The 26,974-nt window shown below is 51.6% G+C and overlaps 11 protein-coding genes across 11 annotated transcripts; 6 read left to right on the top strand and 5 right to left on the bottom strand.

The window, feature by feature from the left end:
- Positions 1 to 424: 424 nt before the first annotated feature.
- Positions 425 to 3,832, top strand: VTN49DRAFT_4937 (uncharacterized protein; the record flags this gene model as incomplete). Its single annotated transcript, XM_069412938.1, has 1 exon — positions 425 to 3,832. The coding sequence occupies one exon, from the start codon at positions 425 to 427 to the stop codon at positions 3,830 to 3,832; it is 3,408 nt and encodes a 1,135-aa protein (XP_069266856.1).
- An 87-nt stretch (positions 3,833 to 3,919) lies between these two features.
- Positions 3,920 to 4,815, bottom strand: VTN49DRAFT_4936 (uncharacterized protein; the record flags this gene model as incomplete). Its single annotated transcript, XM_069412937.1, has 3 exons — positions 3,920 to 4,317; positions 4,422 to 4,668; positions 4,738 to 4,815. The coding sequence occupies 3 exons, from the start codon at positions 4,813 to 4,815 to the stop codon at positions 3,920 to 3,922; spliced, it is 723 nt and encodes a 240-aa protein (XP_069266855.1).
- Positions 4,816 to 5,192: 377 nt separating this feature from the next.
- VTN49DRAFT_4935 (uncharacterized protein) lies at positions 5,193 to 7,363 on the bottom strand (the record flags this gene model as incomplete). Its single annotated transcript, XM_069412936.1, has 8 exons — positions 5,193 to 6,118; positions 6,169 to 6,281; positions 6,337 to 6,526; positions 6,574 to 6,645; positions 6,695 to 6,761; positions 6,819 to 7,063; positions 7,135 to 7,160; positions 7,269 to 7,363. 8 exons carry the CDS (start codon positions 7,361 to 7,363, stop codon positions 5,193 to 5,195), a joined length of 1,734 nt encoding a protein of 577 aa, XP_069266854.1.
- Positions 7,364 to 8,265: 902 nt separating this feature from the next.
- Positions 8,266 to 10,465, bottom strand: VTN49DRAFT_4934 (uncharacterized protein; the record flags this gene model as incomplete). Its single annotated transcript, XM_069412935.1, has 10 exons — positions 8,266 to 8,375; positions 8,428 to 8,799; positions 8,855 to 9,062; positions 9,116 to 9,192; positions 9,245 to 9,329; positions 9,385 to 9,582; positions 9,643 to 9,987; positions 10,043 to 10,063; positions 10,123 to 10,195; positions 10,422 to 10,465. 10 exons carry the CDS (start codon positions 10,463 to 10,465, stop codon positions 8,266 to 8,268), a joined length of 1,533 nt encoding a protein of 510 aa, XP_069266853.1.
- Positions 10,466 to 11,932: 1,467 nt separating this feature from the next.
- Positions 11,933 to 12,616, top strand: VTN49DRAFT_4933 (60S ribosomal protein eL33; the record flags this gene model as incomplete). The annotated part of the gene is made up of 5 exons (XM_069412934.1): positions 11,933 to 11,957; positions 12,021 to 12,030; positions 12,186 to 12,281; positions 12,342 to 12,442; positions 12,519 to 12,616. 5 exons carry the CDS (start codon positions 11,933 to 11,935, stop codon positions 12,614 to 12,616), a joined length of 330 nt encoding a protein of 109 aa, XP_069266852.1.
- A 1,235-nt stretch (positions 12,617 to 13,851) lies between these two features.
- VTN49DRAFT_4932 (uncharacterized protein) lies at positions 13,852 to 15,196 on the top strand (the record flags this gene model as incomplete). The annotated part of the gene is made up of 4 exons (XM_069412933.1): positions 13,852 to 14,041; positions 14,098 to 14,175; positions 14,228 to 14,350; positions 14,400 to 15,196. The coding sequence occupies 4 exons, from the start codon at positions 13,852 to 13,854 to the stop codon at positions 15,194 to 15,196; spliced, it is 1,188 nt and encodes a 395-aa protein (XP_069266851.1).
- A 2,533-nt stretch (positions 15,197 to 17,729) lies between these two features.
- Positions 17,730 to 18,447, top strand: VTN49DRAFT_4931 (uncharacterized protein; the record flags this gene model as incomplete). The annotated part of the gene is made up of 2 exons (XM_069412932.1): positions 17,730 to 18,121; positions 18,177 to 18,447. The coding sequence occupies 2 exons, from the start codon at positions 17,730 to 17,732 to the stop codon at positions 18,445 to 18,447; spliced, it is 663 nt and encodes a 220-aa protein (XP_069266850.1).
- Positions 18,448 to 20,782: 2,335 nt separating this feature from the next.
- VTN49DRAFT_4930 (uncharacterized protein) lies at positions 20,783 to 22,144 on the top strand (the record flags this gene model as incomplete). Its single annotated transcript, XM_069412931.1, has 2 exons — positions 20,783 to 21,219; positions 21,289 to 22,144. The coding sequence occupies 2 exons, from the start codon at positions 20,783 to 20,785 to the stop codon at positions 22,142 to 22,144; spliced, it is 1,293 nt and encodes a 430-aa protein (XP_069266849.1).
- A 149-nt stretch (positions 22,145 to 22,293) lies between these two features.
- Positions 22,294 to 23,109, bottom strand: VTN49DRAFT_4929 (uncharacterized protein; the record flags this gene model as incomplete). Its single annotated transcript, XM_069412929.1, has 1 exon — positions 22,294 to 23,109. The coding sequence occupies one exon, from the start codon at positions 23,107 to 23,109 to the stop codon at positions 22,294 to 22,296; it is 816 nt and encodes a 271-aa protein (XP_069266848.1).
- A 1,138-nt stretch (positions 23,110 to 24,247) lies between these two features.
- VTN49DRAFT_4928 (uncharacterized protein) lies at positions 24,248 to 25,604 on the bottom strand (the record flags this gene model as incomplete). The annotated part of the gene is made up of 5 exons (XM_069412928.1): positions 24,248 to 24,320; positions 24,374 to 24,739; positions 24,793 to 25,046; positions 25,100 to 25,264; positions 25,317 to 25,604. The coding sequence occupies 5 exons, from the start codon at positions 25,602 to 25,604 to the stop codon at positions 24,248 to 24,250; spliced, it is 1,146 nt and encodes a 381-aa protein (XP_069266847.1).
- Positions 25,605 to 26,223: 619 nt separating this feature from the next.
- Positions 26,224 to 26,854, top strand: VTN49DRAFT_4927 (uncharacterized protein; the record flags this gene model as incomplete). The annotated part of the gene is made up of 2 exons (XM_069412927.1): positions 26,224 to 26,331; positions 26,399 to 26,854. The coding sequence occupies 2 exons, from the start codon at positions 26,224 to 26,226 to the stop codon at positions 26,852 to 26,854; spliced, it is 564 nt and encodes a 187-aa protein (XP_069266846.1).
- Positions 26,855 to 26,974: the final 120 nt, after the last annotated feature.

Genomic DNA, 26,974 nt, shown 5'->3' with positions numbered 1-26,974 from the left:
ATGATACGTTTGTTCGGCATGGAAAGTTACGACCGCACCTTGTACTGTATATAACTTTAATCTTTCATCCATGTTTGAAGAGATTCATCTGATCCTCACATCGAACGAAGGGTGGTTGATTGCCCCGTCCCAAAGGTTTGGAATTACGGCTGGCTTACGATCCCAAAACGCGGAGAAGCACAGCTTTCGCGATGTGATTGGACAATAAGTTTTCAATCGACGCCAACGAAACGCGCGCTAAAGAAAAAATTACGCGGATTATCTCTACTCGTGGTTGATTGTTGATTCACCGCGATAGAACACCGCATTTTACTCTCCGGCAGTCTATCGCCGGCCAGTTTTGCCCTCGCCGTCACAATCCATGGATATGAGTGTTTCATAGTAAAAGAACCTACCCGGATCGCCACCGGACCGACTGTTTGTCATGGAGGAAACTGTTCCAGGTACCCCCAGTCGCGATGACATGGACGCGACGCTACCATTAGCCGCTGCTGGTCACGGCGCAAAAGAGGATGATCGGGAAGAAGACGCTGGGGATCATGGAGACTACGAGACGGTGGCCACGGTACTCGTTCCGCATGACAAAACAACTTCTACCCAGACTCAGGTCCAGGCTACGCCGCTTACCCAGCGATATACTACCCAGCCCACGCAGATCATCGACCAAAATAATAATAATGGCAGCACTGTAGTTCAAGTTGCTGCGTCATCGCCGGTTGTACCGTCGTCGTCTCCCATGCAGCAGCAGCAACAGTCGAAGCCGTTGTCAGGTGGTGGGATCTTGTCGAAGCTTTTGGCGCCACCTGGTACGCAGTTCCGTCCGCCGCAGGCGCGTCCCGTAAAGCGGGCGCCGATTGAGGACGATGATGAAGATGACGATGTGGAGGAGGGCCCACTCTATCGGGGAGGATCATCGGATGACGATGAGCCCGATGACCACTCGACCGATATCAAGCCTGCGACCTTTGCGAAAAGGAGTCCCGAGAGAGTTTTAGAGTCACCAGTGAAAAACAGCACAAATCCGCTTAATAGATTCAAAGAGATTACATCTGCAGCTGTCTACAACCCGGGGCAGAATCCGCCCAAGCGGCCAAATGACGGTGCCGCCGACCGCAACGCACCGGCAAAGAAGCCTCGACAAGATACATCGTCACGGGCTAGGCCTGTTGATGTGAAGATCACCTCATTGGATGATATAGACGATCCTAACACCAGGAAGAAAGTTCAGGGGATCTCGGCCGTTTTTCCGAATAAATCCATCCAGTCCATCCTAGATGCTCTCATCCAGAATGGTGGCAATCGCTCGATGACAGTGTCATATCTCGGCCGCATGCAGGATGCGGAGACTTCCTCGGAGGATGAGCTGACTCGTCCTGTCAAGCGTCCGGTGGCAGCGGCGCCTGCGGCAAAGCAGCAGATTAAAGCACGCGAGACCATCTTTGACAAGTTTTCGAACATCCAGCGCACCCAGGAGAGGGCTTCGCCGGAGGACTCCAAGCCCAAGAGACGTCTCATCCGTGGGACGAAGAAGCAGCCTTCTCCTCCTCCTTCATCGAACACATCTCGGTCTGCGACTCCTCGCGGCAGGCTGATCAAGAAGCCTCAGCGACAGATACTCTCGTCGGACGACGAGGACAGTGCTGTCGAGTCTGACTCGCGGGTGCAGGCGTCGGCTCCAAAGGATGTCGAAACCCAGGTCCTCCAGTTCATCAATCGCTGCAGTGCGGCGGAACTGGCAGATCTGGCAGCCACATCGGAGCAGGCTGCCGCGACAATCATCGCGAATCGCCCATTTTCGTCGATGGATGCGGTGCGCGAGGTCATGGGGGAAGAGGCATCTACTGCAAAGAACAGCCGAAGAGCAAGAGTCAAGCCCATTGGCGACAAGATCGCCGACAAATGCATCGAAATGTGGCGAGGCTACGAGGCCGTTGATGCACTTGTCGCGCGCTGCGAAGAGCTCGGGAAGCCGCTGGCAGAAGAGATGAAGAAATGGGGAGTGGACATCTTCGGCAAGAAAGATGCTGAGTTCGAACTCGTGTCTCTCGACCACGACTCTGGGATCGGCACGCCGGCTACGGACGACGATGGCGATGCCATTGGGCGCGCAAAAGGCCGCAAGCCAAAATTTATCTCCCAACCGTCGATCATGAGCAACACGCTCACGATGAAAGACTACCAGATTGTCGGGATCAATTGGTTGTCATTAATGTTCGACAAAGGACTTAGTTGTATTCTCGCTGATGACATGGGTTTGGGGAAGACATGCCAGGTGATTGCGTTCCTGGCACATCTGTACGAAATCGGCGTCAAGGGCCCGCATCTCGTGATTGTGCCGTCGTCGACGCTGGAGAATTGGCTACGGGAGTTCCAAAAATTCTGCCCGACGCTGGAGGTGATGCCGTACTACGCGAAGCAGCATGAACGGGCGCAGCTACGCGAAACGATCGAGAGCAATCGAGAGCAGTTCAATGTCGTGATCACGACGTACACCGTGGCCAAGTCTCGCGACGACGCGCGGTTTCTCCGAAGTTTGAACTTTTGCGTGTGTGTCTACGACGAGGGCCACGTGCTCAAGAATCACGAGTCGAAGCTGTACGAGAAACTGGTCCGGATCCCGGCACAGTTCCGGCTGCTTCTGACCGGCACGCCGCTCCAGAACAACCTGCAGGAACTGGTGTCGCTGCTGGGGTTTTTGCTGCCGGAGGTGTTTGATGAACATCGGGAGGATTTGCAGTACATTTTTGCTTACAAGGGCAAGGCGGTGGAGGACACGGGTGTTGGGTCGACGGAGGAGTCTAATACAACGACATCGCACTCGACGTTACTGCTGTCGGCGCAACGGATCTCGCGGGCGCGATCGATGCTGGCGCCATTTGTGCTGCGTCGCAAGAAGCACCAGGTGATTGACTTGCCACCAAAGATCTCTCGTGTCGAATACTGCCAGCTTAATCCTACACAGCGCGAGATATACGAGCAAGAGAAGGAAGAGGTCAGGAAGCTGCTTGCGGATCGGGCGGCAGGAAAAAGGACGGGCACAAAATCGGCACATATTCTAATGAAGCTGAGACAAGCAGCCATCCACCCGCTCCTAAAGCGACGTCTGTACACGGACCAGATCCTCAGCCGGATGGCGAAGGCCTGCCTGCGGGAGGAGCAGTGGGCAAAGTCGGACCCAAACATAATCTTCGAGGAGTTGCAGCTCTACAACGACTTCGAATGCCACACGCTCTGCGTGAATAACCCGAAGTCGCTAGGCAAGTTTGCTCTCCGAGAAGAGGAGTGGATGGATTCCGGCAAGGTCGCGAAGCTGGCCGAACTGCTAAAGCAATTCCGTGACGCCGGGGATCGCACCCTCATCTTCTCCCAGTTTACGCTGGTGATGGACATTCTGGAGTACGTACTCGAGACGCTTCAAATGCGATTTTTCCGGCTCGACGGGCGAACCAGTGTCGAAGACCGGCAGTCGATCTTGGACGCGTTTTACGAGCAGCGAGACGTGCCCGTGTTCATGCTCTCGACAAAAGCCGGCGGCGCGGGGATCAACCTCGCCTGCGCCAACAAAGTCATTATCTTCGACTCGAGCTTCAACCCGCAAGAGGACGTGCAGGCGGAGAACCGAGCACATCGCGTCGGTCAGACACGCCCCGTTGAGGTCATTCGACTTGTCACCCGCGACACAATTGAGGAACAGATCTACGCGCTCGGACAGACGAAGTTAGCACTGGACCAGCGGGTTGTAGGTGATGATGATCCGGCCGAAGCCAAGCGTACCGAGGAAGAGGGCATTCGGGTAGTTACAGAGATGGTGGCAGCTGATCTAGGCAGTTGACCTAGGACTCTTTGTACATTACGTACATCAAAAGTAGATAGTCAAGTCCATACGCCTAATAATAGTTAGATTTAGATGTGAACAAACTCAAGCATTCACACCCAGCTCCTTCAACAACGCCTCGGCCACCCCCTTCGCACTCGCAGGATTCTGTCCCGTCACTACGGGACCACCCAAGCTATAAGCCTTGGACACAACCACCTTCTCCCCCCACGGCTGATCTGCCTTGACAAAGTTCAGGCCGGAGATCTTCTTGAGCTCACTCTCGAGCAAGAAAGGCATCAACTCCGCCATCTTGACCTGCTCCTCCTCCACATTCGAGAACGCCGTCACGGTGGCATCTCGCAGAAGCCGCTCCCCAGACGGGGTGGTGGCATTCAACAACGCAACAGGACCATGACACACCGCCGCGACGGGCTTGCGGGCGGAAGCAAACGATTGAATCAAAGCCAGAGAAGCGGGATCCGTCACCAAATCAAACATCGCTAAAACACATTGTCAGCATCTGTGCACACACACACACACTAGTGTGGTAGGCTAAAAAAGTTAGGGTTAGATAGACTAGGGGTATGTTTATATAGTAACTTACGTCCATGCCCGCCAACGTAAAAAATAGCATCAAACTCTCCAACCTTGTCAACTAGATCGCCCACCCGCTGCGTCTTCTTCCAGAGATCGCTCTGGTTGCGGTAAAACTCAAGGGAGCTAGAGTCATTCTGGGACTCGGAGAAGCTGACGCTGCCCGGGTCGATAGGTGCTTGGCCGCCGGCAGGGGATGCAACGGTGATAGAGGCACCGGCTTTATGGAAGACTTCCCAGGGGTGGGCAAACTCGGGCTATGTTTTCCGGACCTTGCTGTTAGTTTGGGGGGGTTTCGTTTGCTTGGTAGCTGGGAGTTTTCTTACCAGGTACCAGCCGGTTTCTTTGCCGCTCTTGGGAATGGTGGATTGGGAGGTGAGGACGACGAGGATACGGTGAGCCATTTTTGTCCTTTTGTGAATCGGTCTTGCTCTTGCTATCGTGTAGTTGTATTGATTTGATCGTTTGTTTTGATCATTTCACCGATTATATCATTGTTTATATATGCTTGAGCGTCTTATGAGATCATGCAAGGTCCCCATAGTATAGCCGATTGCCGAACTCTGCGCCTAGGAATGACATCATTTTTGCACAATTGATTATTAATAATAGAGGTTGCAGTATTCGAAACGAAAAAAGAGTGGTAATACAAAAGGCGTAGACCTAGAATCTACCGCGTGAAAATGCCCCTGCAAAAAAAAACCTAATGCACCCAAAGTCGCAAAGTGAAAAGACCGTCCGCCGAATCATCGCCCGTCGTACAAAGTACCTGTGCAAATGATCATCGCAGCTTCGCGAACCGTCTCGTGGCCTCGACCGCAACCAACGCGCTCAATGCGCCGATAAACAGACACACAGCGATCGCATTGGGCCCCTCCGTGTTCAGGTTCATCCAGCCATTGTCGGCATCTTGTGTTGGGTCGACGCCGGTGCCGCCCGAGTGAGGATCAGGATGCGCCGGCTCCAGCAGGCTGAACACAATCCAGCTGAGGAACGTGCCGACAAACTGTGGCAATGTCGTGTACACATTGAGCACGCCGAGGTAGATGCCAGCCAGCTCCCCGGTCGACGCCCCGCTGTTGTCACCAGACGTCGACTCGTCGTCGCTCGAGTCACCATCCCGATGGTTGACCCGCAGCACGTCCAGCATCTCCACGTCTCGGTCGATCTGGTTCACGGGCCGGTAGCCATGCGTCCGGAAGCTAGTCGACGTGATCATCGCCGCTGTCGGCTTTGACCCACCGGGTGGCTCCTGCGCGAGACGATTGATTTCCACTCCCATAAATGCGAACGGCGCCCAACCCGTGATCGCCCACGGCACACCACAAATCGAGACCAGAAAAGTCGCAAACCGCACTGACCGCGCCCAGGGAGCGAAGATCATAGTGACAGCGAACATGAAATGCGAAAAAATCCACGTAGTCGTCAAATCAGGCCGACTCTTTCGGATACGGCCCAGTATGGCCGCGACGCCAGGCGGTGGCCGTGGTGTGAAGGGTGGTTTTTTGCTATCAGGGGAACGAACAAAGAATGGCAGTAGGACGGAACTAGCAAACGTGATGATCGAGAAAATAACGAGTGAAAGACTGCCCATCCGGCCAACATCTCCCAGGGTGTCGCCTGACTGAGTCATTGACTCTGGGTTCTCGTACCGGAAGTAGGTCTCTCCGACCCACGTGGTGCTGTAGAACAGGAATGGAAACCAGCCTACTTTTGTTAGCATGCACGGGAATTTTTCTTTGGATCAGATAACGAACCAATCCATGCCCAAAATTGCACCCAGCAGATAGCCTGGATCCGAGGTGGCAGTTCCATCGCCGTCCTATACAGTTGGGACAAGACTTGAAGCGGACCAGCTTTCTCTCCGCCTCTGTCGCGCATCATCAGAAATGAACACAATCTCCTATAACAAGGTCAAATCCTACCTAGCAGACACCAGAACCCGCTCCTTAACGGCATACGACGTGGTGAACACTGAAACCAGCAACGAAATCGAAGACATCACGGTCATCTGCTTGAACTGGGTATCACCGAATCGAGTTCCAAACGTCGACACCATATCAATGGAACCAACAGTGTAGCTGACTAGTGTGCCGATGGCCAGCATTCGGGTGGCTGCCAACGTTAACCGCGTCCTATTCGCCCAAGCAAGCAAATCTTACCCCATGCGTTTCCAAGCTGTTGTTGAGAAATCGGAAGTGTATCGACGATCAAGCTTCGAGAACATGATTGTACTGCAAAGTCAGACGTTCGTCAACTAAACAACAGCGAGTCAATACTTACCCACATTAATGGCAAAGTCGAGAAGATAAATGCTAAGGACCGCCACGACGATAACTGCTCTTTTCCTCTAAATGCGGCCGTCAGACCCGGTATCCGACAGAACAAAGCAGGATTGACGGCTTACAGTCTCCGGGTCGTGGACAAAATAACTAACCACCTCCGTGGTCCAGCCCAGCAACAGCAAACACATCGCAACCACAATGGAACCACCGATCATGAACGGCCGACGCCGTCCCCATCTCGATCGTGAGCGGTCCGCGATCACACCGACGATCGGTTGCATGATCAGGCCGGACAGAGGCCCGGCGACCCATACTAACGACGTGCGCGACTTGGTCAATCCGAGCTGGAGGAGATAAGGTGTACAATCTGCGGTTTAATCTAATTAGCACAGAGCTGAATCGGAAAGGCATCACGAAGCGACACGAAGGAACACTGACATGACATTTCAAGACCCCATGTTATCCTGAGACCGATCAGCGCATGCACACACACCAACAACGCTTTTGCTTGGTGTTTGTTTCTCTCTCTGTCCACACCACGGAAATGTATCTGTAAATGAGATGGAACTTACTGTATTCCAGCCAAACTACATGTCAACAGGGCCATGCGAGTCGACTCAGAGCGACCCTTGATCGACGGGGTCCCCGTCCAAGATGCGGCGCGCATCTTTGTCCCAGCGAGATAGCAGCAGAAGACTTTACAATGGGGATAATTGGCCGAGTTACTCCTTGACTCCGCCGCCCAAAATGCTATCCGTCCGTCCCGATGCGTAGTATCATTACAGCTCCGTTGTTTTTGCCTCACCCTCCCTGCAGGAAAGAAAAGGAGGTCCGTTTATCAATGATTGAAACACTTGCGGCAGCGTGGCTTCGTCATTAGCGCGATGGTTTTGGAAGGCGGTGAAGGTTAGGACGCGCTGTTGCCGAAATTGGGGAGCAATCCCAGATTGCTGCTGGATCGTGGGCCGATCCGGCGAGGAGCTTATAAGTACAGTTATACTTCAAGTTGTGGATAACGTTGCTCCTGAGTTACTTTGCATTGTTTGTCTTAGGATCAAATGAAGCAAACTTCGTCGAGGGCCTTGCCCTAATCCCAAGGTCGACCTGGGGAATGATTGACGCGTTCCCTGTTTCTGCGACAGGCATGCATAGGAACGAACCGGTTAGGGATGGAGCACTGCCTTTGTCGAGCGACAAATCTATTGCCTAGTCTACAATGATGAACCATACATAATTCGTCGGATTGAAGAGGGAGGGTATCTGATCAATTCAGGTCCCGACGGGACTGATGTTGGCAATGGCAACAGGATACCATCAGGAAACCATGTGGAGTTTTTGAATTAGTTCAAGGAAAAAGAGGAATAACGTTGTCATAGAAATGCATGTAGAAACATATTCGCGTGTCGCCGCAATTCCCATCATGGGGGGCATACCAATCATCATCTCCCCACACACCCTGCATCAGACCAAACGGATTCATGATACTATGCGCCGATCAAAACCCAGCACGTTTTATAAACAAACCAGCCATCAAGCTCGCATTACAATCGTGTCATCCCGTACTTTATTCTACAGCCGGTTGGGAGCGGCGTGAACCGGCCACTGATACCCTGCCGCATCACTGAACTTGTAGCCGAACGATGAGGTAAAGTCATCCAGGACTGCCGGGCCTCGTGAGCCTGCCAATGCGTTAGCGAGTGAATCACGTGTCTTGAATCAGTGACGACTTACCATATGGGTATTCCATGGGAATAATCTCTTTGTTCTCGTCTAGGTAATGCAGCAGCGGCGTAAAAATCCTCCAGCTGGCATCCAGCTCGTCGTCCCGGACAAAGTTCGAGTGGTCGCCCTTGAGAGCGTCCAGAATGAGAGACTCGTATGCCTCGGGGATCTTGAGGTCGGAGAAACGACGGCGGTATGTCAGATCAAGTTCGGTCACGACCGTCTGCATCGAAAGACCGGGCAGTTTCGAGTTCATCTTGATATAGACGGACTCATTCGGTTGCACGCGAATGACCAGCTCATTGCGTGGGATGTCCTTAAAGATGCCTGAGGTCACGTCCTTGAATTGGATGCGGATCTCCGTCTTTTGCTCGTTGAGTGCTGTGCGTCGTTAGTCCAGTGGATGATCAGAATCAAATCCAAAGTGGAATCCTACCCTTGCCAGCCTTCAAAATCCAAGGAACGCCGTCCCATCGCTCGTTCTTGATGTAGGCAACCAAGGCACAGAAGGTCGCGCAGCGAGAGTCCTTGGGGACAGTCTCATCTTCCTTGTAGGCAGGCTTGGTGCCATCGAGCGAACGGCCGTATTGGCCAATGATGACATTCTTGGGTTCAATGGGGTCCATGCCTCGAAGAACGCGAACCTGCGCGCGTCAGCAGTGGCCAACACAAGAAGGACGGCGGATCAAGTTGTTACCTTTTCGTCACGAATGTCTTCGGCGGAGAACGAAATAGGGCGCTCCATGGCAAGTAATGTCAAAACTTGCAGCAGATCTACATTCTGTCAGTTGGAGGACAACTCGCTCTTCGCGGACCCGGAACGTACGGTTCTGCATGACATCGCGGATGATGCCAAACTCATCAAAGTAACCGCCTCGGCCCTCAGTACCGAATGGTTCCTTGAATGTAATCTTTTATTTGCCGTCAGCAATGAATATCGCAGCGTCAAGCGTCGAAAGTACGAACCTGCACATTGTCGATGTGATGACGGTTCCACGTGGCATTGAAAAACTCGTTTCCGAACCGGAGAATGAGGATGTTCTTAACCATCTCCTTACCCAGGTAGTGGTCAATTCGGTAGATCTCCTCCTCCTTCCAGTTCGGCTCCAGAGCTTTTTGCAGCTCCCGCGAGCTCTGAAGATCCTTGCCGAACGGCTTCTCAACCTGCACAAAAAGATCGTGTTATTCCTGCTATGTTTGGAATGCGGCGACGACAGAACGTACGATAATCCGGGCATTGCCCTTCTTGGGGTAGCAGTTCTTCTTCAATTGTTCCGATACGGGAATGAAAACGCTGGGAGGCAGGGCCATGTAGAAGACGCGATTATACTCCTTTTGGCCCTGTTCGAGTTCCTCCAGGTGTCGGTTGAGGTTGATGAAGGACTCATCCTCGTCGTACTGGCCGGAGATGTACGAGCAGATTTTGCAGAATTGCTCCAGCTGCTCCTCGATCTCTTTGGTGGGCACTTTGATGTACGACTTGACTCGTCGCAGAAACTCTGCGTGGTCCATCTTTGTCCGGGCATAGCCGACAATCTTAACATCTTTAGGGAGGAATTTGTTGCGGTACTGGGCGGGGCATCAGCGCTTCTCCTCCCCTCGATTGGGGAGCCGCGAAACCTACCAAACCGAACAGCGCTGGGAACTGCAGCACCAGTATTATTAGCATGCTAAAGTCCGTCGCCACGAGGTTCGTCGCCATACCGTCTTCTTCTTGGCAAGGTCACCCGAGGCGCCCAGGACGACGATGACGGTGTCATCCTTGAGTTCAGTCGAGCTGCAGTGATCCACGGTCAGCTGCGTGCACTTGATCATTGAAGAAGCTGCGCTGGGCAGTGATTTGATTTTCTTCTCTCATTTTACAGCCATCTATCGATTCCATCGTTTCGCGATGCCTCACCGCCGTCGCGGAGCTCGTTGCGCAGGCGGGGGAGCTTGCCAGCCAAACCCCGCGGTCGGCGTGGTAGGTACCAGTGATGTAACCAATGCGGGAGCAGACTCACCCAGGATTCTGGCCCTCCTCGGTATGAATGATGTAGGTGGACATGATGACACTGGACAGCAAACAAGTCCTACTCCAAGCCGGGGAAGAGAAAAAGAGAGGGAGAGAATGGGAGGGGAAGGGGAGTCAAAGAGAAAGGCGATTGTTGGGACGGAGGGCTCGGTGTATTAAGAGCTGCAGCGGAGTTGGAAAAGTCTATGAAAACAGTAGTGGGGCTTGAGGATTCTGACTCTTTGCACGTCAGGTTACGAGAGCAATGAAATCCCATTCCATGGCTTCCACGCGGAGGAGACAAATAACTTTTATACTCTCATGCCGTCCGATCGGACTTTGCGGGAGATTCGGCCTCTTTCTGAATTGCCCTGCCCCAGCCGAGTGGGATTTACTCTCGAACGTATTGCAGTTGAGTAAGCAGCTTACATAGAGTTATCCACACGCCCGTGTCGTCACGGTCCAGCAAGATCGAAGGGTTCCCCTTCTGGGGCCCTCGGACTTGTTGCCACCGTCACCCTGTCTTTGACACTTGCTAGCCTGAACGTCACGGATGGAGAGCGGTGGACCAAGAGGATCCAGGTCATTACCATGACTAATCAGGAATGTTTAAATCCGTCACATCGATCGTTCCAAGCACATGCACCGAGAGTAGGAATTTGCATGAGGAAGGCGTTTGCTGATGCTCTCGATGCCTCGAAGCGAACGATGCATGGGCATGGAGCAGTTAGGACGCAATGCAGCGATGGTTGTTCTGCATCTCCCAAATACTGCACCACCACTGACCCACGGGATCTCCTCTTTAGTTGAGCTAGGTACTTCTGCATCGGTGTCTTCTCCATCGCGAGCAGGGCCCAAGACCCAACTCCAAACCAAACCGGTCCATCCGGTAAATTTTCAGGATTATTAGCCGCGCTCGGCCTGGATTATTAAGGCCGGGGATTCGCAAATCCAGCAGTGACTAAGGTACTGCAAATGATTAATAATCCGGAAATCTCCCACCACGAACAGCAGCAGCAGCAGCAGCTTCGTCCACCTAAGGACCTGGAAATAGATCCGAGCACGGAGGACCGTATTCCGCCTAGTCCAGCCATGAGAGCGGCCGGCCGGAGGCGACTGGGGCACTGGGATCTTGGTGAGCTGGCCGGTTCCAGTCAGCCAAGAAGTCTTTATCCTATTTCGAACTAGCGCGTAAATCACGTGCTTAGATGCGGATGAGTCAGCAGGGATTTCGAAACTAGTCCCGATTAGTGCTAGTCGATGATCACATGATCTCGGTTAAGCCCTGCCGTCACTCGCTAAGACCCCGTTTGGGTTAGCGCCAAGCAGCACCACACCCGGCTGCAAAGTGCAAATTGAAGATTGTGTGTGTGCTGTTCATCCTGCCCGACAGCATCGACAGACGACCACGACGACCAACCCTCGCCCCCCTTCACCGACCGATATCTGACGTCGCGGGTCAGCCTTGCCTTTTTACATCGCGTCTGCTTTACCCGCTGTTTCCCAGAGATATCTGTCGAGATGACTTCGGAACACGGTCACAGACGTGAGTGTCCCCTGGAGACGGCGAACAGCCCTACGCATTGAACGGGAACTAACGAATGCGCAGTCTATGTGAAGTAAGCATTCCCTCGCTTTGAATCGATTGCGCCGCGACAATTGCGTCTTGGGAAAGTCTTGCAAGACGAGTCACACGTCGGCTACGCGGAGAAAGAGATATAGAGAGAGAGATTGGGCATGGACACGAAGGAATTGACTTGGAGCGTTTCTACAGGGGCCGCCACCTGAGTTACCAGCGTGGAAAGCGCAACACCAACCCGAACACCAGCCTGATCAAGATCGAGGGTGTGGATGACACCAATGCCGCTCGGTGAGTCGGATCGTGCGATCAGTCGGGATATTGGGACATGGTGGCTAAGACTACGAACAGGTTCTACCTTGGCAAGAAGGTGGCTTTCGTCTACCGTGCTAAGCGGGAGATTCGGGGCTCCAAGATCCGTGTGATCTGGGGCAAGATCACTCGGACACATGGTACGTCTCGGAGAAAGATCGCAGCCGTCGGAGTGGCTGGAAATTGGCAAGCAAGTAGACTAACGTTGCGATCTAGGCAACTCCGGCGTTGTCCGCGCGCAGTTCCGACACAACTTGCCTCCCAAGACCTTCGGTGCCTCCGTTCGGGTCATGCTGTACCCGTCCTCCATCTAGATAGGGCCGTTCTGGCCGGGGTGCCGTGGATGACATGTACTTGGGCGGAATGGATAATTGTGTTGCGGCCATGATGTTTTTATTCCACGATTCTAGTCATGGGACCGGAGTTAACAGGCTGTCGCCATGGGAAGACGGGGCCCATTAAATCCTGTCGAAAAATAGAACGAGCTTCAGGCCATGTCTGTCTCCGCTTTCCACCCTAGTTTGCACCCATGGGTTCCCACCCAGTGCCCGCTGGATCCGTAGCCTGCACTCTGCACCCTGCACCTGTACGGTGAGCTATACCTGCAGCGCAAGTCACGTGACCATATCTCCAGAACGATAGATAAGGCCGCTGCGGGTGGCTGGGAAGTCCCCAGTTGGCCGAAACTCAATTTCTGTAGAAGTACTCCGTACAGCGCGTTCAGTACACCATTGTAGAGCTTGTTCGTGTTGCACCGCGGTTTAAACCAATAAGACGGCACCGTCTGGTCAATCGGATCGGTTCGCAGTCATGATGCCGATACCGAAGAGCCAAGGTAGCGGATGTCCTGCCCATGTCTCAGTTGCTGGAGGGGAATGACGTTGATGTGGGCTGAGCCACGCCAATCCTGTCAGGACTCTCTCGCGCGGTGGCAGGATTTTGGTAGAACCCATTTAGCTTTCGCGGACGAACTAAGAGGAAAAAGAAAGAAGTAAATAAGAAAAAAAAAAAAAAAAATACCCCCAAGCTGTTGGGGATTTGTTGATCCTTCCATTCTCCCATCCTCGCGGAAGAAAAACCTGGATGCTCCTGATCGTTTCAATGTTGATCATACCATCGTGCTCGCATCCGATTTTGGACTGATTTGGGATTTCCCGTTTTGGTCATTCACTTGCCACTCCATCTGCACCAGTTTAGCCCAGAAAGAGAGGAAGTCAAGGCACGATCCAACTCGTGGATATTCTCTTCCGCCCTTGCTCTCTCTCCCCCCATCGTCACTCGCTTCGTCTCTGATCGCCCTCGGAGAGGACGGGCCCCTGAATTCGTCAGTCAGTTCCCGTCTCCAGGTGTATCGCCGATCGCTCCACCCATTCCGTCGCTCGTTGTGATCATTGTTGCTGTTTTCGACAAGACTGCATTCATCAGCGGACAAAAATAAAAATAATACATACCGCCCACTTTTCCCGGCGTTGGACGGCGCCTTTCCTTGCTTTGCCTTTCAAGCACAAATATTCATCTTCCCGGCATTTTTCAATGCTATTGAGGAACAATGGCGCCCTCGCTCAGTCACTCGTCTTTATCATCAGACAGCAGGTCGCATCGCCGCGGTTTTAGTTTCGGCTCCGACAAGTCTCAGCGCCCAACCTCTTCGTCATTGAAGGAAACCCATGAGGAAAAAGAGAAGCGGTTACTGAAGACCAAGGCCGATCCAACGCTCGCCATTCAGGAAGCGCAGCCAGGTACGTATCTATTAAATGCGCCGATTGCTCGTAGGTCCGCCGCTAATGTGTGACAGCGGCGGTTGCGCTGGAAAAGTCGAATTTGGGGTCGCTGCGCTCGATGCAGCACCGCGATCAATGGGGGAATATCATCAGTATGTAGTAACTGTTCTCGGATCTAGTCGGACAAAGACTAAACGCCGGCAGCGGATCCTGATCTGTCGAATCCGACTCGTCCGCGGTTCGAACGACCGCTGGACACGATCCGGTCGTTTGAAGCCGCTATTGATGGAACTTATCAGAACCGTCGCATGTCGTATCTACCAGGTGGTACGTGCCATTTAGCAGCACTTAGACAGCCCATGCTAACATTCAATAGAGAATAACAGCCGGCCCGGGAGTTACTATGGGAACAACCCCCGGCGATATTACGACCAAGGGTATGGCCGACCCTCGCGGCCGAACAGCTACGTCGAGTATCAGAACAATTACAATGGGTACAACCACCATGGCGGTCGCAGTAGGCCACACCCCGGAAACCGCATGAATCCAGACTACGGTTACGGAAACGGTTATTACGACAACAGAGGGAATGTCTATCGCAACCACGCGTACGAACAGTCCAACGACAATGTTACAGCGGGATCAGGATCCGGGTCAAACCAAACAGACCCTTGGGGCGCCTCGACGGACCCGAGCTCGGTGAACAGCTCGCTGGACCGCCTGCAGCAGCCGCATATGCCAGAGCCGTCCAAGCCGGAGCCGGCCGCGATTGGAGACCAATATGGCCTTGACCGATTCGCGGCCGGGCCGCAGATCGACACGTCGTTCTCGGACTTTCGGGATGGTACGCCGCCTACACCACCAGCACATGGCGGTCAAATGCAATCGAGCCCACCTTATTCGTATAACAATTCTCCCTCGCACTCCTTCAACCCCCCAAAGCCCGCATTTAACGGCTCGCACACCAATTCACATGGAGCGCCTCTGCATTCCTTTTCAACCAACCCTCCGAGCCCACCGCCTCACACCTCGGGCTTGCCGCAGCGCAATTTCGGTGGCGCAACGGCGTCTGCATCTACATCCACAAACGGATACAGCGCGCAGCCGCGGGATCAAGGGTCGAAGTCGGAGAAGCGGAAGAGCTGGTTCAAGCGGCGGTTTAGCCGGCAGTAATCCTGACTCGCGTCATCTGGGCGTTATGATGATTTCATTTACCTGTCATGTCATGTGTCATGGCCATTGTACTTGCACGTTCATTCTGTATAAGATTCATTGGCGACCTCTTACGATGGACAAAGGGATGAACTGAGGGCAGCACGGATCTGTTTGTTTTTACGTTGACGGAAGGATATAGTATTTATTAGTACCTAGGTCTTGTTGATGTGATTAATTGTCATTGCTGTTTGGAATGATTTTTGGCTATGGATAATAGGAGAGATTCCTGAGAGGTTGGACCGAGGCGGGCGGCTCTTGAGATAACCTAAGATAAGATAAGCCGAGGCCTAGACGGATCCGGCATCGCTGTCAGCCGCACGCATGGGCCATGAGGATCTTCGGTGGATCCGATCGCAGCCACATCACCAGGGTCCCATTCACCGCAAATTTTGAGGCCATTGAGCACGGTCACGATTCACCACCACAATGGGAGACAATTCTTCATCTTCAATCCTTTGAATATAGCCCTTTATTTACAATTCTCACCTTCAAACCCTTCTCTTGGCTTTTATTTCGAATTGCTAACATATTCTTATTGTTCGGCCTTTGCTGTCCCTGATTCCTAGGTAACTTTTTCCATTGCCTGCAATGCAGCCTTGTGCATAATGGTAGGCTACCAGTCTGCCAAGTGTACCAGTACCTACAGGTTTACGTCGAGATAGTTTGAGAGACATCTTCGGGCAGTTATGATTTTGGTTTCGATGATCCTATCCGAAAATCTTGTTCATCAAAGAAAAGTGTACCCATTTTTACGGTATCGCGCTTTGAATACTGAAATGAATAGACCCAGCTGATGAAATTGTGTGCCAGTCATAAAAGCCATCCTTTGGTGTTGGAACTGGCCATCTCCTATGCTGTCAATGCAGTTCCCCGTAGTCTCCTGTTGGCCAAACGATTTTAAGTTCTGAAGTTAGGGTTTAACCAAAGTAAGCCCTCGCCAACTGACAATCTCCATCTTCGACTCCATTTTTTACAGTTTGCTGCCCCTTGACTCCATTAGTTGGGTTGCACGGATGGTTGGGAATATTGCTGCAGACCGTGCAAGATCGGAACGGGGAAGCGGCATGCCACAAAGCTGAAGATTGCTCTATGCCTGCGCGGCTGCTCCCTCTCGTCCCCCTTTGTTTTTCAGGACGTTCATTTCCGCAAAGAGCTATCGTCAGACTTCAATCTTTTTTCCAATGAAAGTCCCATGAAAAGAAGTGCCATGCTTCATGTGCTTTTCTGATGGTCGACGCGTCACACATTCTTGACCCGCAACGACTTCGCGGAAACATGATTGACATCCCTCGTCAAGTACAGACCTGAAACTGAATGATAGTTTATGATTACAAGGAACGGTACTTCCACCGCCTCTAGGTGTAGTTTTGGCATGAAAGAATTCAGTTCAAATGAAATGTGATTATTCTCTACGGTTCCTACCATGCTCACCCTTTCAGTCGACTCTATCCGGCGAAGTTTTATTGCCATTGGATAATCGCGTTATATACATTCTCACGACCTACTTTCGGGGAGACACCATCATTCATACTATGCTATCTTCTAGTGACTTTTCCTCTGCCTTCGACGAAGCGGCCAGCTCGACGACCGGTTCGTCAGTAGAAAATAAGACGAGGAGCTGGGTAAGAGAGCAATGAAGGGATCTGCAAAGCATTAGGAATTTACGATCCACCAGGGACGGAGTGTGGAGAACAAACCGGCAAACTGTCCTGTCAGAATCCTTGTCTCCTGTTGGCCGAGTGATTTTAGGGCTTTTTTTTTTGTTTGCAAGTTAGGGTTTACCCGAAGCTTCACCAATTGACGGTCTCTATTCTCGGCTCTCCAGTTTTTAGGGTTTACTGCACTGTTCAATAGATCATCGAATGGTTGAAACGTGGGTGCAGGATTCAAACTAGGAGCAGAAATGGTACAAAGCTGAGGATAGTTCTGTATGCGGTTATTCCTCCAGTTCCCTCCTTGGTATCAGATGGTTCATTTTGCTTCTTTCGACCATGAAGTATACCCATTACTACTAAGGCCATCGCGTTAGAAATGTTTGCACGCGCGGGTCCGTCATCCAACGAGAATTGCGCCCTGAAATGCGGGACTTCGTGCCATATTCTGATAGTCAACACCTTTAACCCTGGAAATTACTTGTGCAACAACTCCATATACCAAAATTGGTTTACCTTCGAAGTCTATACGGAGTACCAAGCTTTGGGGTCGCAAAATCGCCTGGGAGGACCCGCTGCCCTGGATAACTAATGGATAGTGATCAACATGCAACACCAACTTCAGGAACGATGCTAAATGGTGGTTTATGATCGCAGACAATGGTATTACCGTAGTTACTCCGTGCCGAAGGCTATAAGTCTGTGGAATCAGGGTCGGTGTGAAAGGTATTTCAGAAACGAGAGTGCCTGCTTCCTCAGCTCCTGCTTTGCTCGTCATTTCAATCAGACCTGCAAGTGAAGTTCTTTTGTTAGACTCTAGCCATCACGGACCATAGATCATGAAGACCTTTTTATCAGTGTTTCTTCTGGGCTCTCCGGCCCTCGCCGAGTACTTCGCACTCTATACCGCCACCGCTACTGGCCTTGTGAACACCCTGATATTCGATGTCCCCAGCAAGCAGATCAAGGTGGTTCAGAATCTGACCGACTGCGGAGTCTACCCGACGTTTGAGCTGGACCGTGACAGCAACAACCTTTATTGCGTAGTACTTGACCCAGGAGAGGATCCAACTCAAATGAAACCCGGCCTGGTCCAGTACCCCATTGTAAATTTCGGAAATCTGGAGGACATACTGGACAAGCAGGGAAAGGTCGTCGTCGACAGGGCCAAGGAAGGCGATTACAGTGCTGTGAATGGCACGAAAAAGAAGTTCATCGCAGCCGTCAGCCGGTATGTTCCTGTACTGAGGTCATGACGAGCTTGAGTATTAACTGATGAGACAAAGGGAGGGGCTAGAACTTCGAACTTATTCTCTCCCGCTAGAGAAATCCACCAAACCGCTCCAGGAATTCAGACTCCCTCATCCCAATGCGGTGTATCTGGAGCCAGAATTGCAGTCTTCCATTTTTGTGATGAGCAATCAGTCCATTCAGGTCTTCACCATTCATGATGACGAAAGTGGTCATCTGACCGAATGCCCGAGATTCATCTGGGGCCGGAGTACCGAAACCACTATCGAGCAGCTTTTATTGGAGCCGGTAACGGTAACTCGATGATGTACGTGCTCAACTACGGTACCAGCATTATCTCGGCACTCCGCGTACGAAACGATCCCGAGGACAAGGCTTCCTGTCCTTTGGTGGAACTGGTTGAGGAATTCCAACCATCACTGGGGGAGAAAGGCCTCCCAGACCATGACGCTGCTTCACTCAATGATATCATTGCCACAGATGATCGTAACATATACATTGTCGTACCCAGTCGCACAGGGGAACGCGGCGCCATCATTCACATGCAACCTTCTGGCGAATTCTCTTCCATATTCAACGACAAATCGACCAGAACACAAACTAGTCTCACCACTGCAGTCTTTGTGAAAAGTGGACACAAGGGACAACAACAAGGTCAACTCGACCGCATCGACCCTCCAATATGTTGGTCACACCAGCGTCAATGCTCATCCTTTCGCTTTCCGCATCGATCCCAACGGTTTTCACGTTGCGATCGGTGATTTCGATTTGGGAACCCTTACGATCCAAAGACGTGAACCCAATTCTGGTCGACTCAGTGATGAGCCCGTTGCTTCTGTGCAACTCGGCTTGCAAGATGACACTTTCCCTGGTGTAAGGAGTGTTGTTTGGGGCTCTCTCTCTACCCGGGTGTCTAATTTGCGATTCCATTTCATGACTCGAGCTGTGTGAGGTCATGCCCATAGGACTTGCACTCAACGTGGGACGCTGGTTCATGGTTTGGTGTTTCTATTAACGGCGATTCTGAGAGCGATGTACATTAACCTACCTGCTCATGGAACCTTTGACGACATCGATTCTTTCTATTCATACATAGATCTTAGAATTTCGCTGCTTACTTAGTGTTTAATTCTATTCACATCTTACCCAGTACCCGTAGGACTTGATATATTTTAGGTTGGAATCTTTTGGCTCATCATCCCAGGCTGCAGAAGATGCCTGCCTACCTAATCGAATAAGATGAGATTTATCTGGTAAGATAAAAGTCGGCCTAGGGTCCCTACAACGGGCCAAAATTGAATCCAGCATTTCCAGAGGTAGAGTTTTTAATTCTACGCATCACTTGTCAATGGAATCGACGGATCAAATCCTAGGCCTTCATACCCTCGCCATTGGATGGTCAATTCGATGGCGATTGTAAATACGCCACCCAAGAAGTAGGGAGCATGATTCAAGCAGTTGAGAAACAAGATTGACAAGATGTCTGATAAGATACCTAAGGACTGCCTGGAACTGAATTCCATGAATTCAGATTCCCCAGGTGGATCTGATCGAAGATTATTAAACTCAGCCCATCTTCTGCCGATCTTCTCAGGCAGAGATGCACTATTTCACATAGTATCAGATCAACTCCCAAGCTAATCAAACAAACACAACAGATACGAATCAAAAACATCCCCATGTGGCTTGTTCCTGGCTTCAGTGCCTTTGCGGAGAATCTAATCTGATATGCCATGGATGGCCGGGAAGCTTACGCAAGTCAGTTTAGAGCAGGATGAAGCATTTCAGTTACTATTTTTGCTAGTCAGTTATATGACACTCGTATGTTGATGTACTCGCGCCCGACAATTCTAGTAGCATATATAGAGTAAATACTACTATCTAGGAAGAGACCATTGAACGAGTCTTGAGTTCAGTGCTGGTGCAGAAGTCGGATGGAGTGTGTGTTTGGTTCGTAGTTGCAATAAAGGATCAGTTTTGATTGCTCTGGATGTGACCGATGTGAGGGTTGCAAGTGATCCGAGAAAATGATATGCGTTAAATTGCTCGCGGAGGATGGATAGTGGTTGATCAAACACCGGACATACATATGCAGATCATCATTGGCGCGGTCTTGTTATATTAATGAATCAACGGAATAGTGTACATATTTGGACCGAATAATCTATTTTGCGCCCGAAGTAGATGAAGGAAGCGTAGATCCATCCTAATTGCCTTAGCGGCTAGGCTAAACACTAGGAAGTAGATGTTATCTACCTCTAGGAAGGTAACTACTCGGCCTAATGGAAACAAAGACAGGTGCTCATCCATGTCAACGGGTGCCAACATTCTACTATGAACCAGGGGCTGTTTCAATAGTATTGCACATAGCATCAAAACATCACTGTACAAACCATCCATCTTTGGATATGGGGTTTTGCTGCCATATGCTCGTCCATCAACAGGGCAACACCATTGGGCAAGGGCCCTTGGTCAACGACACTAGCCGCATCCTTTACTTAGACTTGTCCTTTCAGCTACAGAATTTTGCATAAATATCGACCACAGGCGTTTACATGATACCCCCAGGAATGTTTCCCAATTACGAGGGGCAACACTTGAGACGATCCTGAACCAGAAGAAAGGCATAGGATCGGAGAAGATGAGAGCCCTTCTGTCACTTCTTTTATTCCTGTCTCCGGACCTCGCAGTTACCATGCCGGATGGACCACCCGCGAATTCTATAGCCAACACCGGTCATGGACATTCACAGCCCAATCACACCATCTATGCATCCCACTACTCGGGCACCGTGTATGCTCTACAGTTTGAACCCGGCCGGAGCAGACTTTATCCCATACAGATTTTGCAGTCGTGCGGCGACAAACCCAGTTGGCTTACGATCGACCGCGAAAGCCGCACCTTATACTGTCTGGACGACTCTGGGGAACTCGGCATAGGAGAACGCGGCCATTTGACTGAGTTTGCTATCAATCCAAACGGAACATTGGTAGAAAAAGCGCACGTCGAGACGATGCCTGGAGCGGTCCATGCTACCTTGTATACCAAGAACAACAAAAAATTCATTGCGATTGCCACGTACGTCCCTCGGCGTCTAGACTGGGAGAAGACTGTTCCAAATAACTGTGTTGCTGACTCATGAAACAGTCGAACTGCCACAGTCCAAACGTTTGCTCTGCCTTTGAAGAGCTCGGACAAGCCGCTTCAGAGCTTACAGCTTGATGATCCCGTCAAGTCTACGCCATACGCGGTGTATCTGGATCCAATCAAGGAATCGTTTATCTTCGTATTGGACTACGGCACGGACAAGATACACATTTTCCCCATAAACGACGACGGCCACCTGGCGGATTCGGAGTGTGAGGTTCGCGACATTCATAAGGAGGCTGAAGCACCGCCCCATCTCGGTATTGCGCGCGCAGTCTTCACCTGGGTATTTGGAAAGATTCAAGCGAGGCTATTCGTGTTCTCCAGTATTACCAGTACGAGAGTAGTCTACGACGTGGTTTACCACGAATCCGATGGCTGTCCTTCTCTGCGGCGCGTCAGGAATGTTGAGGAACAAGATATGAGGCCAAAGGAGGCGAAACGTGCCGTCAACAGGGCGTACAATATTACTGAGGCCAAAGCGGTGGACGGCCAGCATATATATTTGGGCTTGTGTGTGAACGACTCTCACTCCAGTATCTGGGAATACTGTGAGGCGAGTGGGTCTGTTTCATGTGGTTACAAAGATATGGAGAAGGTGGGAACGGATATCCTATTTCATCGCAAAGATAGCCCTGCTTATGGCGACTGTCCACGCTCGTTTGACTTCAGTCCAAGTGGCTTTTATATGGCAATCGGCAACCGAGTCTCTTCCACTATCGCTATCGTGTCGAGGGACCCCGAGTCTTATGGCGCCCTTGGAGATCGTATTACCGAACATCCTGTTGGCGGGAAAGGGTCATTGGAGGAAGGGACAGGTCTGAGCAGTGTCGTTTGGGGCTTAATGAACGGTTGAACATGGTCCGGTATTTGTCCACGTTCAAGCAGTGCTTGTCATCGTGGCAATCTGCAATGGGTGATGGACATCCCATCACCGACGAATATGTAAATAACGGCACTTTTTTGTCAGGTTCAATCAATCTCGATTCATTACTCGCAACCCAGCTATTTCGGACCAACGTAGGTAATACCAATCTCTGTTGGAGAGACCCTCTCAGCACTCGCAATCTGCCGCTCAAGGAAGTGAAAGTCGAGTAGATCAGCGCCGGACGAGTCTATCCAACCCTCCGACCCGGTTTCCGCCCACATGTCGATGAACTTTATCTGACCAAAGTTGCTAGGAGGAACTGGGTCCGCAAGCCTTTCAAAGTTTCCAGCAATCCACAGTGCATTCTCCCCGCGGAGGACGCCTCCAGTTGCTGGATCACTAGGAGAAGCGTTCGCGCTGTATCTCTTGCCCGTAGACCGGTTCTCAAAAAGGATACTGGCTGTCGTGGGGCTTGTCGTTTGAATAGCTACGTAGAATTCATCCCCCGGGCGCACCTCGAGCTCGTTGTAGAGTTTATGCACCCAAGTCGTCGGCCACCACTGCCAGTGGGGGACGTATTCGGTCTTGCCATCGTAGGTGACGCTGATGTGAACACCGGCAGTCAACATGGCGTCGGTATAGGTACGGCCGTCAATGCCAATTGACAGGACTATTCCGGCCTCGTAATCCGGGTATGTGGCGGGGAAAGATGATTCTGGAACGGTGAACCAGGCGCTCACACCAGTGAATTTGGTTCCGGCGGGAGGAGCCGTGTATACGGCACCGGCCCAGTCGGTACCATCATCCTCGTCGCCGCGGGCTCCGAGTGTTTTGTTGATGCCCAACGGGGACATCACTGAGAAGGGTCCGAGATGCTGACTTTGCCTTGCGGCAGGGAAAGCTGTGGCCCAGATGGCCAGGAGGATCTCAGCAAGGAGTGAAGGGAACTTCATTGTTGCAAGTTGATAGATAAACGAGTGATGGGAGCGATGGGGCGTCAGAAGTAATTTTGAAATGAGTGACGAGCTGATCTGTTCAATTTCGGCTTTACTGAAGAGAGAGTGCTACCAACATTATCAATCAAGGTGATCAACCTTCTGAGATCGACTACGGAGTTCCACTGTAAGTTGGAAGGGGGCATTCAAGCCAGTAGTTGTTCACTAAAGAGAACATCTTCAAGTGCCAGTGGAACCCAACATCCTCAGAAATCAGAGTCGTCGCTGATAGGGCCCCCTATGGGGAGTTGCTCTCGGCTAACTTTTTAAGCAGCGTTGGACTACTAGCAATTACGTACTCTGAACTCCGTACGGAATACCCCCGGTTGAATTTGTGTCAACTCGAAAAATTAGTTGATACCACTAGGAAGATGGGTGTGGCCAGTGGTCCAGTTTGCGGAGCCGAAGTCCCGTCTTCAGAGTAGTTCAGGTTGGTAAGTTAGGGCTCAGCCTCCCAGTCGGATTGGTGTTCCGGTGTCAACTGTTCATACGAGGTGAACCATCTCATCACTGTTTTCCCTTGACCATTGTGAAGAGAGTTGGATTCATACCGAAAAAAGCCCCTGTTATTTTGTGTCATTTGCATTTTGTCAGTTATCGGCTGTCATTGTAATCGACCATTGTCTGTACGAGCTACGTCTTAAGACAACTACGATTCCTAAGTGGTCAACCCTTCACGTTTCCACCGAGCTTAGGGTTAGGCGCAAGCTCTCATCTCGGAAACGAGCCGAGCGATCGGTTGTCTTGTTTGGAAGGATTTCGGACCAACATGACGATCAGCACAGCTGCGGGCCCGCGGCTGAGGTTCGTGCCTATGTATGACGGAGAACTTATCCGCACGAATTCGTCCGAACTTCGAATGCTACGAAGTTCTCGGGTCTGGCTTTGCTTGAAGGTCCTGTCAGTTCCAAGAAAGGCAGGGGTAACCTCGTCCCATGATTACTTTGCCCGTGCTTCTACCCCCATAACGAACAAGCATGGACATCGATACAGTCTTGTTCATTGCTCTGCTATATCAATAGTACTTGGGTTTAATTCCAAGCCGAACAAAGCGAACACACGTAAGGCAGAAAAAGAGAAAGCGAAAACGAGAGATTTACGACTTGGCCTTATCCTGCGCCGGCCCTCCGGTCGTCGGCAAACCCATGAAGATCTTTGCCGAATCATAACTGCCATCAAGTCAGTCACCATTCTAAAGAGCTGGGACGGCAAGGAAACGTACATCATCCATTGCAATCCTGTCAACGTTCCAATCATGATAATACGGACAAACAGGCCGTTCCACAAGCCCTTGAATCCGATGTCGCCGTAGATACGGCGCATAGCGGCGCCAAATGCCTCGCCCGGTTGCCGATTCGCATTGAGCTTGCTGACCATGACGTCCGCTGGGTGGGACACAACGGCACAGAGAATACCAGCAATGTATCCTCCCGTGAAGGCAACGGCGGTCTGCGCGGCACTACCGTAGTCATCCTTCTTTCCCGGCAGAGCGGTGTAGATCAACTCCACGGTTGTTTCAAAGGAGGCGAACTTCATCATCGTGTAGGGGATTTGTCGACCCCAGAGGGGATAGAGGCCCTTGTACAATCTAACTCCGTAGTCAGTATAGGACACGAGGTGAACAGTTGAAGTGAAACGTACCCTCCGATACCCTCCTTCCCCGTGACGACCGAAATTCCCTGCAGCGTGCTCCGCGCAAATGGCGGGATCGTGGTCTGCATCCGCACCTTGACGGCCTCGAACGGACACAGCGCAATGTCGGCGAAAAACTCGGCCGACGCACTCGCCGAAAAGTAGAGCCACGTACGCCAGCGATGTGCCCGGTCCTCGCCGACCAAGTCACTGTACAACCACTTGAAGAACTCGTAACCTCCGTACTTGGCAGCCCCTTGGAACTGTTCGAATTAGGCTTTTGGAGCCCACCCGAATAAGATCTGTCTCTACTCACCGAATACCCAATAAAGGTCGGGCCCCAGCCGGTAAACACTCCGCGCAGTCCCTCGGAGCGGTAGATCTTGGACCATCCCTCAATGTTGCTCTTGTAAAGGTTGGCATCGACCTGCCGCCGACATTTGACCAGATCCAGCGGGGTAACCGCCGTATGCGTCAGGCCCTAATCTTGTCAGCTTCAATTCCTCCGTATCTGTGGGGTTGAAGAAGCATACGCAAGCCAGCAACCCGGCAACGGTACAGACGGCGTAGTACTTGCCCGAGTACAGCTCGATCTTGCCCGCTTTGGCCTGCGCCTTTTGGCTTAATTTGCTCCACTCACTTTGCACACCGCCGGCAAAGCCACCACCGTGCTTCTTGTCCGCATCCTCGATCGCACTCCAGGCGGAGAATGGCTCATAGGACTTGTTAGGCTTAGGGTTAGGCTGGAATTGATGCTTCAGCGGGTGCTGGCTGAAGCTGGAGAGCAGGGCTGCCTGCGATGGGAATGGAAACAACGGCATCTAACGCCAATTCCCCGTCAGAAAATTGTTAAGCTTCATCAGTGTGCTCATTGCTGGGTGACCTACATTGATGCACGTTATCAGTGGTATCGATATCGATTGATGGGTCTAGGCGGAGAACTGATAAGACATAGAAGTGCTGGAAGTATGTACGGACGGTCTGGCCAGTACTCCCAATCAATATGTCCAGGGAGCGCACTTCAGGAACGATCTCCTGAAGAACAGGACGATGACATGAGAGTCTGAGATGAGATGACCTAAGGGGTCGATCCCCCGGAAATGCCCGAGCTGAATGACGTCTGCGCAGCCGATGCTTCCGGCTTATCAGTTTGGTTCTAATCAGTAATCGCCGACGTTCATTCGTTCAATGGCCAAGTGACGGGTGCAAATTGGCTTTTTCTGCTTTCGTTTCGGAGTTTCTCATTGGTCAATAGGTCCTTAAAAATCTCATTTTTGAATTAAATTACCTCATCGGATTTTAGCGGCGTTAAGAGTTACCGCAAAAATGCTCGAGTAAATTAGAGTATGACATCGCTCAATCATACTCAATACACCGCGCCAAATCCACCATTATCCCCGAACCTGTTTATACATCACCGAAAAAACCGTTGAACAGAAAATGAGCTCCTACTCCTCCGTCGGCGAGACCCTCGCCCGGGAGAACCTCGCCCCTCGCGATGTCTCCGTCCTCCGATCCCAAACGACTTGGGCGGACAAATACCGCGGGGTAGGAACATCCCACTCTCACCACCGCGACCAGCTCGCACTGACCGTTTAATTTCATATATGTATAGGCAACGGTCGAAGATCTTGACCCCCCACCCGCCCTCTCTGTCTCCCCGAACGACACAATCGCCTCCGCCCAACTCGCCGCCTACGAGCGTGACTACACGCACCTCACCGTGATCTCTTCCTCCACCCGTGCCTTACTCGGCTACCTGAGCATCCCCCGATTAAAAGAGCTCCTCCGACAAGGCAAAGTCCGTGAATCTGACCCCGTTAAAGCCGCCATGCAGCGGTTCGTCCGCAAACCAGGGAAAGTGTACCACGTGATCACCATGGATACACCGCTCGAGGAACTGGAAAAGTTTTTCAACGGGCAGATTAATGTTGGTGGCGGGGAAGGGCAGGCAGCGACGCAGCCGAGAGAAAGGCAGGAGTTTGCCATTGTGACGGATCCGGAGAGGAAGTTTGTTCTGGGGGTGGTCACGAGGGGGGATTTGGAGGAGTTTGTGAAGAGGAGGCCATAAACCATAAATCATTCGCTCTTTGGTGAGTTGATGATTTTGGGCGTTGGTAGGGAGGATATCGATACCCTTAATTTCTACTGTACACTATTACATGAAAGAATAGGAGAAGAAGAAAGAAAG

The sequence above is a fragment of the Thermomyces lanuginosus genome (genome assembly GCF_041956635.1).
Source record: "Thermomyces lanuginosus strain ATCC 200065 unplaced genomic scaffold VTN49scaffold_32, whole genome shotgun sequence".
Lineage (NCBI taxonomy): Eukaryota > Fungi > Ascomycota > Eurotiomycetes > Eurotiales > Trichocomaceae > Thermomyces > Thermomyces lanuginosus.
Note: the sequence above shows the minus strand (reverse complement) of the source record. Positions and strands in the feature narration are given on the sequence as shown.